Source organism: Thermobia domestica, chromosome 1, assembly GCF_964235325.1.
Source record: "Thermobia domestica chromosome 1, izTheDome1.hap1.1, whole genome shotgun sequence".
Classification (NCBI taxonomy): domain Eukaryota; kingdom Metazoa; phylum Arthropoda; class Insecta; order Zygentoma; family Lepismatidae; genus Thermobia; species Thermobia domestica.
This window is the reverse complement of record NC_137454.1, coordinates 120,859,703-120,879,726: the sequence shown is the minus strand read 5'-3', so window position 1 is coordinate 120,879,726 and position 20,024 is coordinate 120,859,703. Positions and strand designations below refer to the sequence as shown.

The following is a 20,024-nucleotide window of genomic DNA, read 5'->3' as shown; positions in this document are numbered from 1 at the left end:
TAAACCTTTTAAGTCGCACATCTATCTATCTTCTATATAAATAAAAAATGAAAGTCACATGCTTGTGACTTATTAATTCTTGAACGACCCGACCGATCTCGATCTAATTTTCAATGTAGATTAGGTTTAGGGCTGGGATAGCTTTTATCATTTCACTTTGACGGTACAACTTAGCTATATATATATATAGGCCCAACTGATTGAATCATGGCGTTTTATATCATCTACTTAATTTGGTTAACTTAGTTTCTTTATTATTTGCTCTTAATTTATTTTCACTTATATCTCAAGCTCGGAAAAAAATCGAAGCAAATAAATCCATTAACTTAATCAATTAAAACGTCGTACTTGATCGATGCAGGTCTGTATACATACTTTGAGCCCCTCTCTCTCTATATATATATATGATCGAAAATGATCTATATTAATCTCGAATCCAAAGTTTTCGGGGTCGCTGAGATGAACAATGACACTTCTGATGCTGTTTAAATCAAAATTCAGCATCGCAACTTGGGGGAGGGGGATATATATATATATATAAATGATCGAAGAACCCCGATGTTAGTGTCGAATCGATAATTTTCGGGGTCGCGAGACGAACAGTGACACTTCCGATGTGGATTAAATCCAAATTCAGCCCCCATTAATATTTCTAAAGGGGGATTGTGTCATGTAAAAATAATTGAAAATGACCTATATTATGGTCGAATTCATGGTTTTGGGGGGCTCCTAAGTTGATTGGTGATAGTTTTGGTGCCCTTCATGTCCAAAATAAAACGTATTCTCCCCGTGCAAAGAAACGGGCATTAGTCTAGTTATGTCTAATTGTATCTATAGGCGGGAAGTCTAGTTATATCTATTGTTGTTTATTATTTTCTAAGGGTGACAAACATTCTCTTAACAGTGTCACACACATATTAATTGAAATAGAGACGTGTGTGACTAGTACGCATAGAAAAACTATTCATATAATGCAGGCGAATGTATCAAATTGCGGAATTTTCACTAATATTTATTCTACAGGACATTCATTACATATCTATTTACAATTGAGCCTGTATCACGATGGAATTTTAGTCATATCTTTTAACATATTTGGACGTCAAAATGCGTCCAATACGGTATTATTGTACGAGCGACATGAAAAGTGAACTGCCTTGGAAAGGATCTTAACCTTGGATATTATATGATGTGGTGGCTCAAGGAACGACTCCTTGAATATACTAAGAGTTTAATGAAGTGTTTATATGGTGTTTCAAGTATGAATGCTTTGTATTAGTTACGTTTGATTCTTTTACATAATAGAGTTAAAGCAAACAAAAAGTTATTTTCAATCACGATATACTGTACAGTCATGTTCAAAAAAAAAAAAAAACTTAGATCATCCATCTTCCTTAATAAGCTCTGTACTCTCGTTTAAAAGTATCATATTATGTTTCCTACCCTTCTATTTAGATACGTATAACTTTGAATTAAATTTTAAAAAGTCCAGGTTAACGTCTCACGATTACACCCTAAAGGAGACGAATATTAACGGCTCAAATCTGTCTTCAACATTAGAGGGGACGGGTAAGACCGTTCCCATACTCTTTGTTTTTAAAACGATGTTCAAAATATTAATGAAGTTATGCTGTGAAGGATCAGGGGAGCAGAGTTGTCTTCAACATTGGGAGGCGGGCAGATTTAAGACTTATTCTGGGGGACATCAATTTTATCTCACTTTCTTTGTGGCAATCGGACACAAATCATCACATTTCTCCCCAAAAAACACATTTCAAATCGGATTATTGGGGAGTCAGTCCCCCAGTTCCAAGGTTGGAGGGGATATATCCTCCTCATCCTCCCCGAGATTTGCACCAGTGCTAATGATTATAAAAGAATTGGTGGGAAAAAACGAGAGAGCCTCAAGAAAATGGACACGTTGTTGACCAACAACAACTCACGTAGCCTGGTATTGAACCAGAGACCACTCGCACGGGAACTTAATGCTCTACCATTGAGTCACCCAAGACATGAGTTTCAACAACTGCGTAATATAATTTAAAATACAAGACTTTATAGTCCATTATACTAACTTTATTGCTTAAGTGGCATTACTCATCGAACTCACACCAACCACTAAAGAGAACTCACCTCTGTGTATTATGGTTATTGTTTATTTAATAAAATTCCAGATTGAGTCTGCGAGACCAATGTATAGAAAAATTATTTAAATCAACAAGAATTGAAAACGAAGCTAAAGCCAACCAGACCTGTAATACAAGTACCTGCTAGCATTTTCCTAGTATAACTGACCAAGAACCCTGTTAAAAAAAAAAAAAATCTCAATCATAGTTGCCCACAGGCCGGTAGCCAGCCCAAAAATGTAGGAAGGCGGCTGAAGTTAGGGAGCCCCGATCCAGCCATATTATAGTTCATCACTATGTTATAGTTCATTGGCAATACTACCGTGAAAATGTTAGGAGGGGCCTGTAAAAATTTAGGGGGGCCGGCCCCCCTAGACTCCCTTGGATACGGGCCTAGTTGCCCAGGGGTTTAAACCAAAGATTTCCCGATTGCAAAGCAATACCGGTAACTAACGACTAACCTAGGATTGTATGACTAGATTCGAAAAAAAAGATCCTTGGTATATTTTCCTAAAACGAATGAATAATGTTAATTAAGTAACAAAATATGAATAAACTAGTAGAGGAGTTTTCAACAAATTCTCAATTTTCGAATATTCTTCACCTCTAAATTAAGCTCGTTAAACTTCTTAAACATAAATTAACACTTTGGCTCTCAAAGTCTTGAGCACTTTCGTATGTTACTGTACTGTCAGCAGCATCTCTCCTCTTGATTACTACAACTCCATAAGTCGTATCCAGCCCTTTTACTAATGTCAGGAATGCCTGGACAAATGCAATGCAACTTACACGTAAAGATTCTAGCAGATAGTTAGTAGACGGGCAGTACTGAAACATAATCTTGCTGTGCAGTTGATGATCCACGAAAAATTTCTCTGTTATTTGGAATGTGTTGTCCAAAGAGTACCAATCAATGACATAGAAATTTGTATGTATATGTATAATATGTTATTTCACTACGTACTGGAGAATACCTTGCTTATCACACTGAGTAAGTTTCAACCTGCAGAATTTGAACCAGGGCCTCTCGGGTAGAAATCCAATGCGGTAATCACTTATCTCCGGCGTTTAGTTACTTGATACACAAAAACTATTAGCTGGTTAAAAAAGCTTTCATGAAAATCTAGATGAGATATCAGGATCCGTATGAAGAGAGGATTATTAGTTGTGTTAATTAATTTTCCTCATCAAATTTTATTTAGATAATTATTATTGTAATTCTATTATTGTTTATTATTATTATTTCAAGCTCCACCATTTCACAAATTCAATCGGTTTTAAATGAGTTGTTGTGACGTAAAAGGAAATATGATTTGTGCGAAAAATAAGTTTATACATTGCAAGAAATGTAACTTCCAATTATTCGCCGCGAACTCAGTCATATCTGATCGTAAACAAAATCTAGTGTGCAGCAGAAAAATACTTTACACAAAGTCAAAAGCAGATCTGAGGTAGCGTAAGAAATAGTCGAGCGGGTTGGATGAATATTTTGTTAATCATGTGCTCGTGTGTTTAAATCCTGGAGTAGATCGACTTTTTGTTTTTATCGTGTGTTCCTAACTTAACCCAAATACTGATAACATTTCTTTGAATCTCCCTTTGGCAACTCCTTTCCTTTCAAATTTGATTACGAAAACAATATTACACGAATTATAAATATAAAATGTCGTAGCTGAGAACAAGGTATTAAGTATGTTCATTATTCTGTTATTATCCTCTCGAGCGCAAGAGACCAGGATTCGATTATCCGTAAAATCTCGTGTATTTCGGATCTCACATTGAGTAGTGTAGTCCACGCCTCATATAGGATCGCTGTTGAAAGAGATGTCAAACTCTAATTAACCAACCTCTGATTGGTATGAATGAAGAAAATGCATACAAAAATCTAATGCCACACACACACACACACACACACACACACACACACACATATATATATATATATATATATATATATATATATATATATATATATATATATATATATACAGGGGCGGATCCAGGATATGATCAAGGGAGGGTTAAACCATATTTTGCCGTTTTATCCAGTGTAAAGCAGGATTGAAGCCCATTTTATCCAGTGTATATCTGAGCGTCAAGGGGGGGTCTATAGCCCCTATAGCCCCCTTGGATCCGCCACTGTATATAGATATAGATAGATAGATAGATAGATAGATAGATAGATAGATAGATAGATAGATAGATAGATAGATAGATAGATAGATCGATCAAGAACGAGGGACGAAATACAGCCCAATCTCTATAAAAAGGAGTGCTACTTTACTTTCACAAAAAAAATGGTAGAATATGGCATTTTTGTAAGGCCATCTTCATTATTTAAAGTAGAATTGAGTCAAGAATGAGGGTACGAATTTATATACCATCCACATCCGGTCGTTTACAACTGGATTATATGTGAAGTTACGGTTTTCTCGTTATGTTCTCAGTAAACTATACACAAGAGAACAAACCTAGCGTTGATAGAAGACAGTGGTTATTAGTAAACGAGGCGTTGTCAATGATTTTATAGATTCTCCGCTTGAGGATTCATTAATTACAACACTAGTTTTATTCCATTTCACCTATCTCATTCCCTCCCCTTCTTTGTGCAACCTGTTCGCTTTTTTCTAATTACAAAAAGCCCACTGCTGTACAGTACATCAACTAGTCGGAAATGACTGTTCAGACTTCGGAACTTCTATAGTCAATACGTTCCCCTGGTACCTTTACTTCTTTAGATTGTCGAATCTATTCATTTAAATAGACTAGGTGAACCTCAGAGCCGCATTGGAGGAAAAAAAATAGAGGAATAAAAATTTCCGTCCTACTTTTTTGGTTAGTGTTTAGGAAATTGTCAAAGAAATATTTCCACCTATTCAGAATACTATTCGTATCCATGAAGATTGTTCCGTCCGCTTTCTTTAACGTATAGACCTAAGCAAGAGATGGCAGAGAAGTATATGGGTATAATAATAATTTTGTCTGTGTTGATGAGCCTACAGATGTTTGTGTCAGCATGTGAGGTAAAATTTCCATGTGACCAAATTGAACTCAGTATCACATCTAACATAACACTGCAAACCTGTGATTCACTCTAGATTATTAAAGAACATACACTCATGTCCAAAATGATTGTCGCATATCTATAACTGTCTTCTTATAAGAATATAATTTGATGATGATGTTGCAGGGCACTTTTAATACTGATACTGTGTGTATAATCGGAAAACGCATATTTGTGGTAAATTTCACAGGGAAAGAATTATAAATACGAAAATTCGAATGAGTAAAACAAAATCTTGCTAAATGGAGAATAAAATTTTATTTTCGGTTTATTGTTCTTATTTACTGCTCTTTTGACATGAAATTTACCACATACATTTCTTTGCCGATTACGATTATACACATACTAACATTATAAGAAATACCGGACGAATTCGTTATCAAATTATATTCTTAGAACAACATAATTATAGACATGCGACAATAATTTTGGACATGAGTGTACCTTAATAATGAAATACGTAAAATGATTCAAGAAAGTCTTATATTTTGTGAGTTCATTGATATTAATTCTGACTAATTCTAACAACTATGCCTTGTTTATTTCTTAGGGTAGCAGCAATGAATGTGTAGTCGTTTCCTGTTGGGAGGAGGGAGAGAAATGAAGAAGATGATAAAGTCTTTGGGAGGCTTTGTTATCATTTTTTTCGTAGGACTTGTTTTAATGTTTGGATCTATCATAGATGATGATGAAGATAGAAGCAACTTCTTGCTCAGTGTTTCCATGCTTCTGTCTGTGATCTCACTCTTTGGCCTGTGTTCAGTGGGCATTAGGACAGTGTTTTTCATGCGACCGATGGTAATGTTCTATTTCTAGTATTTCTATTCAGGATTAGTAATACTTTGCCAAGAATAATGTGATTCATATGATTTTTTTTTATTACAGAGTAGTCCATAATGACGCGACATATTTCAAATACAAGTATACATATTATGAAATATAAACACTTTTGATTGAGAGTTTAAAGGCCCTAACAACACAATCACATAGCAGGCATATGCCTATCATGTTCCCTCAGGTACACGGGTATGTGTCCAGTATGTGCCTTATGTACCTTTGAGAGAGAAATCACATGGATGGCAAGTGATAGTCACAGTCTATGTCCGCCCCTAGTATGTTCCCCATGCCGTAAGCGTCAATGAACCACAAAATTACACCCCTAAACTATGTTAAATCGCCTATATGCGTAATGCGTTTACATTAAGGCGAGTCTTAAAAAAACTTTAAAAAAAGCAAGTACCCAGGGTGAGCACGAACCACCAACCTTTGGATTACTAGCCACGTACTCTACCGACTTGGCCACGGAGGTGGTGAAGGCAATGTCGCTTGTAGAGTGATAAATTGTTGAGGTCTTTTGAATTTGGCTAATCAGAGTGCTCTTTTAACCGCATATATTCGACGATAACCATTTGGGATCATAAAATCTACTCGCCATGTGATTTTATAACAAAATGACGAGTGTCTATTTACTTTATTTCATGGTTCTTCCATATTCACTTTCAAATGATCGGCACAGTTGCCATCTAATAAATTTGATGCGTTTGTTGTTTCTAGTACATAATCGCTTAGAAAAAGAAGAAACAAATGCATCAAATGTGGGAGATGAATTTAGAACACCTAAATGTAACATACCTAGCCAAGGGTGCCGATTCCTCTGTAAATTTGGGGGGAGGGGCATTCAGATGCAGAAGGTATAGGTCTATATATGAGGATTTTAAGTCAAATTGCATTCAAATTATGCCAAATATTGTATATTCATAAATACAATAGAGGGGCCCACATGAGTTTTGGGGGACCCGGCCCCCCCGCCACCCCCTAGGATCGGCGCCCTTGTGCCTAGCGCAACTTGTGCTGTTAGAATATCTGAAACAGTGTGTCCCTAAAGGAAGTACCTATAAGACCATTTTCTTTTTGTCATTATGTTTGGCAATGACTGGAATATTATGCATAAAAGGAATGCTAAAATGAAAGCTAAGAACAAAGAATAAATTTATATATATATATATATATATATATATATATATATATATATATATATATATATATATATAAACACTCGCTGAATACTTACGAATAAAAGCCAGAACAATGAAAACAGTGTCCTACCACAAAATACGAGTGACTAAGTGACTAACGCGCGTACTTTCTGTGCGCGTGTCCCGAATTTTATTCTCGATAGGGGTGCAATGCAGTTGGGATCATATTTTAAACAATAGGTCCCGTCTCATGTAGCCTCGATGTTGAAAAAGCAACTTTAAACACAAATCAATCTACTTCTGTGTACCGACTAAACTTGCTAGGCACTACAAGACATTGCCTGATACTTGAGTGTTAGAACATTCGACCAGAAAGTGCCGAATGTTCAGATATGTGATATAATCCTCACAATACGAACGGTCAGCGCTATTAATCCTCACAACTATTAGAAGTATGTCAGTTACAGTTGTCCGACACGCAAGTACTAGGAACATCCCATTTGTATGACTATCACGCAACAACGTCTGCTAATTCCTGAAACGAAGCTCTGCAAAGTGTATCTAATTTTTGTTCATCTGATGGTCAATGAGAGCTGTCAGGAAAATGGTTAGTGATGTGGAAAAAAGAGTAAATCCTTCAATGGATTAGGATTTAGATTTCTGGGCTTTCGGCATCTAAGGCCATTTAGCCCGTCACGTTTAAGGGATGACGTCCGTAGGCGAGCACACTATCCGGGGAAAGAGAAGGAAGAAAGGATTAGGGAAGGAAGGAAGTGGTCTGGGACCTATAAGTTAGGTACCACCCTGGTATTTGTCTGGTGTGAATGAGGAAAACCCAGGAAAACCTCATTCAGGGTGGCTGGCTTGTAAAAGCGTTTTACACTTTTTCGGCCTAGTGCCCCCACCTCGAATCGAACCCGGGACCGCTCACACAGAAGGCGAGAGCGTTAGCGACTACGGTACGCGGGGGCTAAGTAGATGGAGTAAGTGAATCTTTACCTGTGATTGTTTCCTGTGTCAGCACGATCGCTTTCCTGAATGCCGATGTGTTCCGGCTTCCAGAACATGTTCCTAAAATATCTCGCACGCAAGTGTGCTTCGAAGAGCGCTTTACGAGTTCGTACAGACGAGAATACGACCAGCGAAAGCTTAAGCATTGTCGAGTGCACGCTTAAGCGTTGTTCATTTAACGAAAAAAAAAAAAAAATACGAGCTATACATACTTAATTCTGAGCTGTTATCGACTAAATAAAGGGATACACAGCAGAATGATGCGTATAAAACATACTATAATTAATTAGGATACGGTTGTAATAAGCTCAAAAGTCCGTTGATATTGTTGGTCTCTTGTGCTGTCTGCAACGCATTTCCAATCGTATAATAGGGAAAGTCGTAAATTATCGACATTTTCGCATAATTCTTTTCAGACTGTGCACACTATCTTCTGTTCTCGCATGTTATAATGTTATATTGTTGTAGTAATGCTATGGAAGTTTTTACTCCACTTTTCCTCTGTTGTAGGAGAAACAAGGCTCCTTAGCCATAAATGTGCATCAAGGAAAAACACAAGGCAGTAACTATGCAACAGTAATACTGTCTTCAACAACAAACCTCGCCGTTTGATGCGAATTGTTGGTTTTATATTGTTGGTAAGCAAACCACTGCACCTTACACTGTTAACTTCATGCCATTTCCCAAATGCTCTTCCAGTATAGGTATTTCTGAGTACCAGAATACGCCTAACAACATCTTTCCTCAGGGAATTTTAAGTCTCGAATTTTTTTTCGTTGATAATCCTAGGTGTTTCTCAATCCATACTTTGTCTTTTTGATTCGAGCTTATAATGATAAGCCCACGATTCATCTTTTGTGACTATTCTGCTCAAAACTTTGTTGCCTTGATTGTGCTAGCAGTCTGATGAATAGTAGAAATTGACGGACATTCTGCTTCTTCTTAGGTCATCACACGTATTTGGCCACTTTTAAGATTCTCTATCAATTTTACTCAATTCTATGCAGAAGAGTACTGACATATTATGCTGCAAGTCTCCAATGAATTTCATCCCCTAACACCTTTAGACCAAAGATAAGCCTGCCATACGTCCCGTAAAAAACGGGACAGTTCTGATTTTGGGCCCGAGTGTTCCGCGTCCCTGTAAATTTCGTCGGGACAGCCATATGTCCAGTATTATAATCCCGTCCCATTTCTGCAATCAATATCTGCTTATTCGAAAAGTGAAAAATCAAAAATTCTGACATTGGCTGGGAATCCTGTAATTAGCAAATGAACAATAAACTGTAACATGTAATAGCTTCGAGCAAATTGTCACATCACCCTCTCCGATTTGATAGTGAGCAAGCTAATAGACTCGCAACGCAGAGTTGCAGTTATCCGTTAGCAGTCAAGGTGATTTGCAATCTTTGATAAAAGTGCACGAGCTGAGCTGTCGTTGGTAATACATTACAAGTGAAGTGTTCCAATTTTGTATCAACAAGAATGCCTAAACTGAAGAGCACGTTTTCTTCCAATTTGAAGAAGTACCTGTTTCTGCAAGCAATGAAGTTCAACTATAAAGTTGACTGCAAAATTTGCAATGCTACTTTTTCCATTTCACCTGGTTGGAACTAGGACACTCTGCAACACCCCCCCAAAAAAAAAAAAAAAAAAAAAGCAAACATAAGATGGCTGTGAGTGCTTCTAAAACTAAAAGCACGGGGAAAATAAGCGACTTTTTCTCTTAGATAAGTTCAGAAGAATTATAAATAATCTTTTTGAGAGGCTAGAGGCAGAGAATTGTGCTTTAATCTAGGGTTTAGAAATATGTAAATCCGGCCCTAACAATTACACACGACGTAAAGAGAAAAATCAGCTAACTGGCAAACGTAACTTTTGCAAATATAACCATGTAAATAAATATTGCTAAATGCGCGAAGAATATTGAAAGTGGATTGTATCACTGATTTAAATAGAACGTGATCATTTGCATATTGTTTTGCCGTAAAACATTTTTATAAGACGTCATATTGAGTTTTTAAGGCGATTCTTTTCTAGTCTATATATTAAAATGCTTGAAAAGTTTATATGTTTGTGGCGAATCCTTTCGACAGTGAGATCTCGAAAACCACAGGTGCTAGAAACGTGCCGTTTCCGCTGATTGATACAAAATTTTGTGTAGATTTGCCAGTTCTCATTCAAATTTTCAAAAACTTATCTTTATTTTTCTATTCCCTATTTCAGGTGTCGTTTTAGCCGGTGTCTTCCCGTTTGGCTTTTTCTCGTTTCGCCTTAAGTCTGTTTTCATTACTTCAGGCTATGATGCTAAAATAGTGTATGTTAATTTGATTGTAAGGCGAAACGGAAATTCCCGTTTGCCCTTTTCCCGTTTCGTCTTACACCAGAGAAGGGAATTTTCAAATTATGATAGGGAAATTTAGTGTAATTTTGCAGAATATTTGTAAGGCTAGTAGTATTTACATTTGACCGACTACAAACATACTGTATATTACACACTGAAGCAATTGCACATGCAGCCTTGTATTTGTACCTCACATAAACAGTGTCAGTGACTTGCGAAATCACTTTGAAAACGATCATGAACGAACGACTAACAATGCGGAAGGGTAGCACGCCAAATTGCGAAGAAAAGCATCAAGGGACCACTTAGACATATATTCTTTCATTGAATTAATGAAAGATGAGCATCGTGAAAATGAGACTGCGAGTATTTCTTCAAGTGAGTAATCAGGGAACACTTAGAAAGCTAAAGTTGAGACAGCTTGACGACCGGATCCGCCGCCTAAAAGATAGACTTAAGAACAGTGAAATTGAGGTAATTTCATATGTTGATGCTCTTTCATATTATATCCACATAGAAATTTGATCTTATATTTTGGGTATAATAGACTTAAGAACAGTGAAATTGATGTAATTTCATATATTGATGTTGTTTCATATTATATCAACATAGAAACATGGTATGCTATTTTGAGTGTGATAATGAAATTTATGTTCTTGTAAGATATTTGAGTTTAACTTGTTTGGAGTAAGAGAGAGGCTGTAGTTAAGAATAAAATAAATCCTTCTTGGTTACAAATACTGAGTGAAAATTCCGTCGTATAAGGCGAAACGGGAAAAGGCCAAACGGGAATTCCCGTTCCACCTTAAGATAACAATCCTTATCGGTTGTCTGTCAAAATATGTTTTGAAGGCATAAGGCGAAACAGGCATAAATCGTTTTGGCCGTATTGACCTTTGTGATAGGCAACCAGTAGAGGAGTTATGTGTAGCGGGTGGATGGACATTTCAGGCGCTTTGCTTTAATCTGAATGAGAAGACATTGCAAGCATGCAACTTTGAAGGCTTGTGGACTCACAATGAGGCGTACTCAGATATGGAATCATAAGAAAAAAATATTTGCATTGGTATCATCTATTACCTTATCCAAGTTTACCGCAACCCCCCTCCCCCAACATTCTATGTATTAAAATGTTACCTTTATATGTTTGTCTATAGCAATTTATTCCTTTTGAGAGTCTTCCTGTCCTTTACTTGTCTCCGTAAAGGCACTTGCACAGATATAGTGATAAGTGGGAAGGAGATTCACGTTCATATTAGAACTGTGCGCTGTGTAAATAGCGCAGGTTCAGCTAGTTGGATTGTCTATATTGCGTACAATTAATTTCAGGGAACGAGGAGAGAACGGCAGCTGCAGCTATGGGAGCTTTCGTCTATTATAATGTTGTTCATAACCAGAGCTACATTTCATTGGATTGTGTTGGAAAGTTTTTTTTTTTTTTTTTTTTTTTTTTTAATGAGGGAGGATATCAAAGGTGTTCCGTATCCTCATTAAAAAAATATGGAAGGTTTACTAAAGAAATCGTATCATTACTATCAGTTCTTCTTTAGTGCACACTGACAGCGAGCAGCTATTAAAAGAAAAAGAAAAAGATAAGAATGGAACAATAACTACCACAACAGTATAATATTATAACATGAAAGGGCAGAAAGCAGTACGTGCAGTCTAAAGAGGGTTATGGCGAAGTGCGGATTTTTGTTTTAAACTTTTCTCCGTATATCTCTTCGTGACACAGATAGTTAAAAGTTGTTAGTGGAGATACCCTCGAAGACCACAGACTTGTAGCACAACACAGAGTCAATTTTCTTTTGCAGAGGAATGTGTATAAGTGGATAGAGAAGCTTAAACGTACAATATGCGTGTATCATATAGGCGCGCTTCATGTCGCTCTATTTAGATATCACGCAGCAGAAAGCTGCAAGATGATCAGCGGGAGATCGCATATGGAAAGTTCAGCTGTAATCAATACTTATTGTACTATCTATCAAACACTTAAATATACACCTGTTTGTGAGTCTGAAATTCGAACACCAACTAGCGTGGAGCATATGAAAATTAAGTTGGACAAAGCTATCTCCGAATATTATGGAGAGAGGCAATGAAAGTCTGGAATAAATTACATAAGAGGGCAGAAGTTGTAGTTACAAGTAATGCATAGTGTAGATAAGTGGCGACAATATAAGAGAAATGCGAAAGATTCTATGAAGCAAAGAAAAGTATCATAAAAAATTTGAAGTGGGGACACAGAATTCGATTGCAGTAAAGTCATCAATGATAACGTGTACAGAGCGACGTGATCGTGGGTCGTGGCCTAATGATAGGTAGCCGAATACGAATCTGAAGGACCATAGTTCGAACCCATTCGAAGTATTCTTCCATTTTTATTTTTACGATTCTTCATAGACCAAACATTTTGATATTTTACTCTAAAGTAAGGTAGAGAAATGGCATTGTCGTCGACAATATAATTTTGACAATGAAAACTAAGTTTATATAATCATGGAAACATATATTTTTATTTAGGACAGGGATGGGGAACCTGCGACCTTCCAGAATCATAAAGTGAAAAATGTTAAAAATGTCAAATTATATAAGGAATATGAAATATGCTAGAAATATACTTCAGAAAAAGTAAATGAGAGATAAATTCCCACGAAACCACACAACAAAGACTAGGGGTGCGCTCCTATGAACTTTTGTTCATACGAGACGAGACGATTAGAATGAGCACAGTGGAATATTGCACTCGCACAGGCACATAGGGATCAAACTGTATGGAATGATGTATTCCTGTCCGATCAATGAAAAAGACTCCTTTATAGGTCACAAGGAACAAGGTATATGCTTCAACATGTAGTGCAGACAGGGTGATTTGGAATAATTGCGACACATTTCTAGGACTACATTGCAGCCGCTAGCCCAGAAGAACTGATTCTAGTGCCAGGGCGAATGTCCATCCAGGTATATATAGGTGTCTTGGGGAAGATCTTGATACCATCCTTTCTTGTAATTTTTTTTAGACCAAGAGGAGTTTGTGTTTATGCATGACAACAATGCAATGCATACGTCCATGCATGTCTAGGCGTGGCTACAAGAACACTCAAAACTCGTTTGCATGGACTGGCCTCCAAGTTTTCTGAATTCATCAAAATGGAACATTGTGCAGTAATGAGTAGAAAGGAGAGAGAATAAAAACCAGACAGTTATAGAAATTCATATTCTAGATGTATTGCAGTATTATTCCAATATAGGGAATTTTTAATTAGACCATTATCAGCTATTTTCAAATTAAGTCTACATGAATGTTATGTTGATGCCTAGTATTATGAGCATGTATTTATGTTTTTCTTACAAAGTACATAAACGTTCTTTCAATACAACAGCTATCTCAAATAAATATAATAATGGTAAAGAATTAGTTTTAATATATCATTCAAAATGTTATTACAAAATTACCATTGCCCAATAAATATCGCTGAATATCTGCGTGAATTGTTGTTTAGATATGTAGCTTTTCAAAAAATCTCATATTCCTTTGTTTTTCTATTAGTATTCATATGTGTTGTGATCCTAGTGATACTTATTAAGTCGATCTATGGAAATGAAAATATCTTCTAATATATTTTTTAAATGGTGTAATAGTGCTTCTTAAAAAGAAATTGTTTCAATTCCTGTTTAATAGATGCAGTATGATAATCTCGCTTAAAACATTTAAAGTTTGCTTAAAAGGAATATTGTATATTCCAAATTTCACCCATACCTTTCTTTGCGACCTCAAAAATTGTCCTGTTTCTTAGTGATACTTGTAAGCTAATAAATTAAATCTTCACCGTACGTAACGACTACAGTCCATACAGTTATTGTTTTAAACGACTAGCAAAGTTCGCCGACTCGAAACGTTATGAGCGTTGTTGTTTTAAAAATATGCTCTCCATTTATTTAATTGCTACAATCAATCCTGGAATGAGTCTTATTACTATTTTGTTTCTTTTACAGGATCCTGCATTGAAGCCAGTAAGATCCAGGCCTTCTCAACCACCTCCAAGCTACGACAAAGTGATGGCTGCAGAAACTCCCCCTCCGCGGTATTCATTGTGTGAATTAGATTTTGAGAGTGTTCATCACACAAACCTTCTAGGACAATTAAAAGAGACAGCAATACGTTATACTTCATCGTCATCATCATCATCAATATCATCGCCTTCTACGAAGTCATCGTGTACAAAACTGAATGTATTACCAGAAGATCCTGAAAGACAAAGACTTACAAGTGCTGATAGTATAGTTTTCATCGATTGTGAAGTGAACGAAAATAAATAGTATTCTTTAGTCATCTAATGTTTCAGAAAATTGCTGTGATAATACATGAAAGACTATACAACTCAATGTGATAAATGCATTTCTTATGATTCATTTCTTGGGGACATCGATGCATTTTTGTTTTCCAACAACTTTAGAACTGAATGGGACAATATTGTTTAATTTAACTAAAATCCCGTTCCAATGCTGTCCAGATTTTTCATAAATATGAAGATTTTGCTGAGTCTCAGAGTAGTGAGAGAAGTCTTGTTTCGTCACTTGTGACAACGTTCGTAACTTACAACATACCATGCAGAAAAGTGCTTGCCAAGTTTTGAGATATTGCTCATAGTTGAGCATTTTGAAGGTCATTTCCTCGTGATGTGATAATCAATTTTGAATAAGTTAGTTTTTTAAAAGATATAATTCGTTACAATTATATATCTTCATCGCAGAAAGTAACGTATTATCATTACATCTCGAAAAGAAAACATGTATCGATTACTTTTCAAGAGAAACTTATCTTTATATACTTTACAACGATAGTACCAAGGATGTTATAAAATAGAGGATCTGCTCATACAACAAACTCATGAAACAATACGTCACAGTTTCACCACTCCTACTCCGCCCAATAAGATCTCAATGTTTTGAGCCGACATTCGTGACGGAAATGAGAGTAAATGTCCGGATGCTCGGTTGTTTTTTTGGCTTCATTGAGTTAATAGGATGAAGATGCATATGGGCAGATCCTCTATTTTATAACATCCTTGGATAGTACACGTAGCTTGATTGGCTACAGAGGCTGGAAGATGAGTGTCATGTAATTTTCGTTTTATTTCGAGATTATAGTTTTATTTCCATATACATCAAGTGATAATATGGGTTAATTTCCATAGTTGGGCGTCCGTTTGCAGCAAAATTTTTAAAATTTACAGGAAGGATGTAGATAATTTGATCGTTTGTGTGCTTGATAATATATAAGAGTCTCGAGAAATCTGTTTATTTGTTATATATAAGCGGTTATAAACATGGGACTATACGGCGAGCTGAGGGAACTACTTGGCGCAAGGTAACTGAACAGTTGCATTGTAGGAAAGAAACGAGCATTTATGTTATCAACATGGCGAAAGTACAAGGGCAATGGTCTAACAGTTTTAACATTTATGAAGCAATACGTTGACAACGAGCAAAATCTTTTAAAAGTTTGTTAAGAGCACGGATTAATGAACCTAATAACAAATTGCAGAAAATATGGAAAGGAGATAACAGCGAAAAAACCTGGCGAAAGCGGACGCCCAACTTCGGAATAAATGCCGATAATATAATTAATTATTGTACTGTTTTCCATCAGGAAATTTTCTTTTCTTCCATAACTTCAATTGGAGTTTTATATCTTCAGCTGCAGATCTTAGTCCCAGTTTCTTATATCTCTAAGTAATATTATTAATAATTATTTTTTATTATAGTAAATTCAATGTAAAAATTTATGAATATGATATAGATGATGAAAGATGGAATAATCTCCAACATTGCGTGAAGAAGTTTCATACGCAAGCCTACTAATAGTCACAAAATATCTATCTAACAATATTTTGCTTAGTTTCTTTTTCCTTTCATAGCCTTCATTGAGGTTTTATATCTTCAGGTGCGGACTTAGATCCCAGTTACCTATATCATTATTTTGTATGATGGGAAGTTCAATGTAAAAATCGATGAAAATTATTGGTGATGAAAGATGGAGGATGAATCTCGATCCTGCTTTTGTGCAAAAATAAAGATTGCATGACATTCTTTAACTATTATTCCAGTACCAGTCAAACTATTAAAATTGTAATTTCTTAAATTTACAAAAGAATTCCTCACAATGGACAATTATGTATTTTATGCCTATACAGAAGTACAATTTCACTTCATTGTCTTTTCATTTGAATTGTCCTTTATTATGGGAAAGTACCTTCTTACTTTTAGATGGGGACAAGATAGAATATTTGATTATTTTGTATACTAACTTTTGCTGTACAGTACCTGTACCGAGGTCTTTTCCTACACAAGATATCTTCACAAAAATCAAAAATTAATATATAAACAATATCTTTCTTCACTTGCTTTACTAACTAGAGAAACAGAATACATCCATCATAAGTAGTAGTTCTAAGTTATGGACAAGTTCTTTGAAACAAGAAGAAATTTCATTGTGCATATTTACTCATAAATTGATCTTATCTACTTAAGAAACAGAAAATGTGAATGTAACTGAACTTCTAATCATATATCTTGGAAAAAACATTTCGAATAAAGTCTGAGAGAAGATTTGTCTTTGTCGTTCTCGTTCTCTCCAGTTCAAACTTTCAAACAAAACGAAGGTACTTACTCATTATTCATTACCGTTATTTCAAAAATATTGAAATGTGTTACTGTATATAGTTATTTTCAGTAGTAACGCACTTCTAGCCGCAATTAGTTTCCAAGACTCGTTACAATTGAATTGTGAGCAAGAACGTATAATGAGTCCATGAAATAGCAAGTAAATAGTGATAATTACAGTTGATAGTATTGTGTAAGTACATGTTAGAAGAGAACAAAGTAATAAGAATATTACTATTGGATTTAAGGAGAAGAAAAGTAAACAATTGTACGTGTTGGCGGTTCTCAGTTATCTTGCCAGTAAAAATTAAAATTTAATGCTACAAAGAAGGGAAGAAAGCTAACCTGATGTTCTTGTATGTAGCTTCTGAAGCTATGTGAGGCTTTCTTTTCTTAGCATGTAGCTATAAAATGTAAATATTTATCAATATTACTTCCCTCAAGAGTCGCCACTGTAATTGTAAAAACAGTGTAGACTGAGCTTGAGGAAGAATTTGAAGAAGAAAAAGCACTAGTCTCAATGGTTTATTCACTTAGAAATATTCTTGGAAGAAATTTATAGGAGATGATACAACTTTGAAAGTGACTATCGACATATTCAACGATAGATAGAATGGGATAGCATCGATGGATAGAATGCGTTGGTTTAACAGTAGAAATTTGAAACAGTGTTGAATTCAGGTATGTTCAAGGGGGCCTGAGCCCCTAGAATATATCTGCCCCCCCTCCAGAATATCTATAATTACCATGCATTGAAATATTTGCTTTGTTCTGTTTAATTTTTTTCGGAAATAAAAATCTTAAAAGCAAAGATATTTTTAAAGAAAATTAGTTTCTTCTTTTGCAAAACCTAACTGTTCTAATTAACAAACCACGATCTCGTATAAAGTCAAAGTTAAATAAAAACTTGGAAATTAGATAGAGACACACACAAACGTTTTACAACGTTAGTTAGGGAAAAATGGCAATATGTTGGTTATTGCAAGCAACCAGACAATAACAAGTCGCAAGTTTTGTTGCGACAGATTTCTGCTGCAGTATTGCAATCTAGAACAGAGTCCCCCCTTAAAATTTAATTGCCCCCCTTGTACGAAAGTCTGAATTCAATACTGATTTGAAATGTGTCGTAAAAGAATTTCTTTCAAACATTTATATGAGAAGCATACTCAACACTACTGGATCTCTACTAAAACACATTAGTTTTGCCATTTTCGTACTTTTTTATATATATGTTGTTAAGCTGAACTCATACTTAATGGTGTACTGTAAGCAAATAAACCGTTAAGTACAAAATGTTGTTATGGACATGTTTATATTTCTAGTTTTACGTAACCTGACCACATCCTACCTAGTCAGCACATATAGAATACATACGAAATGAAAGTGGCATCAATGGCATTTTGTTTTGAATGAAAGTAACAAAATTGATTAAAAAAAAAAAAACATGTCAAGTTTTGCCAGACACAAAGTTAACGACAATATCTGCACGTAGATACACATTTTACGAGATATCTACACCTGTCAAGCTGTTGCCTATACCTGGTATATTATAAATAAATAGACGTTTTTGGAGAAACTATACTGTGTAGTACAGTTAATCTCATTTTACTCAAAACTTGGTTTTTTGACGTGTCGTTTAACAAAAAAAAAAAAAAAAGATTCAAATATGAAAAGGTGTGGATCTACATACCTATAATGCAATTGTTTCATATACTGATTCATGTGGCACACTTGTTTTGACTTACCAGATATATTTTATATTTGTGAAGTTTATTTATGTTACAATCGTGACAGGTGTAACAACGTATTTCAGGGTACATTTTTCTCAATTGAATAGTAACATGGCACTAAGTTAAACCCAACATTTTGTTTACGTGTTCTTGTTTTACACAGAAAAGTAAGTCATATACACACTCATTTTATTGAAGTACCGCGTCATTGAGTGTAAAAACAAGAATTTACGCATTTAAAAGAAGCATAGACATACAGTAATGTAAATATCGTAAATATCCATTGAAGTTCTAAATGTGTCAAAAAAAATGCTTATTATTTAATTTTCTTTGTACACAGGGGAAAAAGTGGATCTGAAAATGTAGGGGGAAGCATTGCCTATCTTTGGTTATTGTTTTTTATTTTTTGGAAAGTTGGAGACGCCACATATATTTTCTGGAAGTGGGAGGATGACGTCCCCCGCGTTCCCCCTCACTTTTACCCCGGTTTGTACATATTACGTAGTGCAATGGAAATACTACAGTCGATTAATTAAATCAATTGATATGTTCCACTCCTACATGAGTATTTTAGCGGTGTGTTGTGCTTTTGGTTTTATCCAGATTAATCATGTAACTAGTCAAAACTGAAGTCTTGTTTTATATACACACACAAACTGTATGTCAAATAATGTAGTTTGTCTATCAACATCTTTAAGAGTAAAATAAATAGATACATTTTACTCCCAACATTTACGATGTAATATGCTCTTTTAAGATATGTTCAATCGGTAAAGATCAGGTGAACACGCAGGCTAAGGAAGCAGTGAAACATCGTCCCTATCCATCCAGAAACTGTAGGTCATTGTATACAACATGTGGTCATGTGTTATCCTGTTGGAATGCCATGCAAAACCTACAATACAGAGTACCTACCGGGTCAAACATTTCATTGATATACTGAGGGCTGAGTAGAAACCTGCCAATGTGTAGTAAATGCGAACGGGCACGGAATCCAATAGCATAGAATACCATAACACCCGGTGCCACTGAAGTTTTTCACGCAATAAACATTTAAGTGTGGATTTGAAGTAGAATAAAACAGCTATGAAACATTACATATCATCT

The 20,024-nt window shown here is 35.5% G+C and overlaps 1 protein-coding gene across 1 annotated transcript in view; it reads left to right on the top strand.

The window, feature by feature from the left end:
- Window positions 1-16,865, top strand: part of LOC145688473 (uncharacterized) — a 71,419-nt gene extending 54,554 nt beyond the window's left edge. Inside the window, exons 3-4 of the mRNA XM_081762749.1 lie at window positions 5,741-5,988; window positions 14,518-16,865. Of these exons, the coding sequence (XP_081618875.1) occupies window positions 5,755-5,988; window positions 14,518-14,841 (558 nt within the window). The 5' untranslated portion in view covers window positions 5,741-5,754 and the 3' untranslated portion in view covers window positions 14,842-16,865. The remainder of the gene's footprint in view (window positions 1-5,740; window positions 5,989-14,517) is intronic.
- The last annotated feature ends 3,159 nt before the right edge of the window (window positions 16,866-20,024 follow it).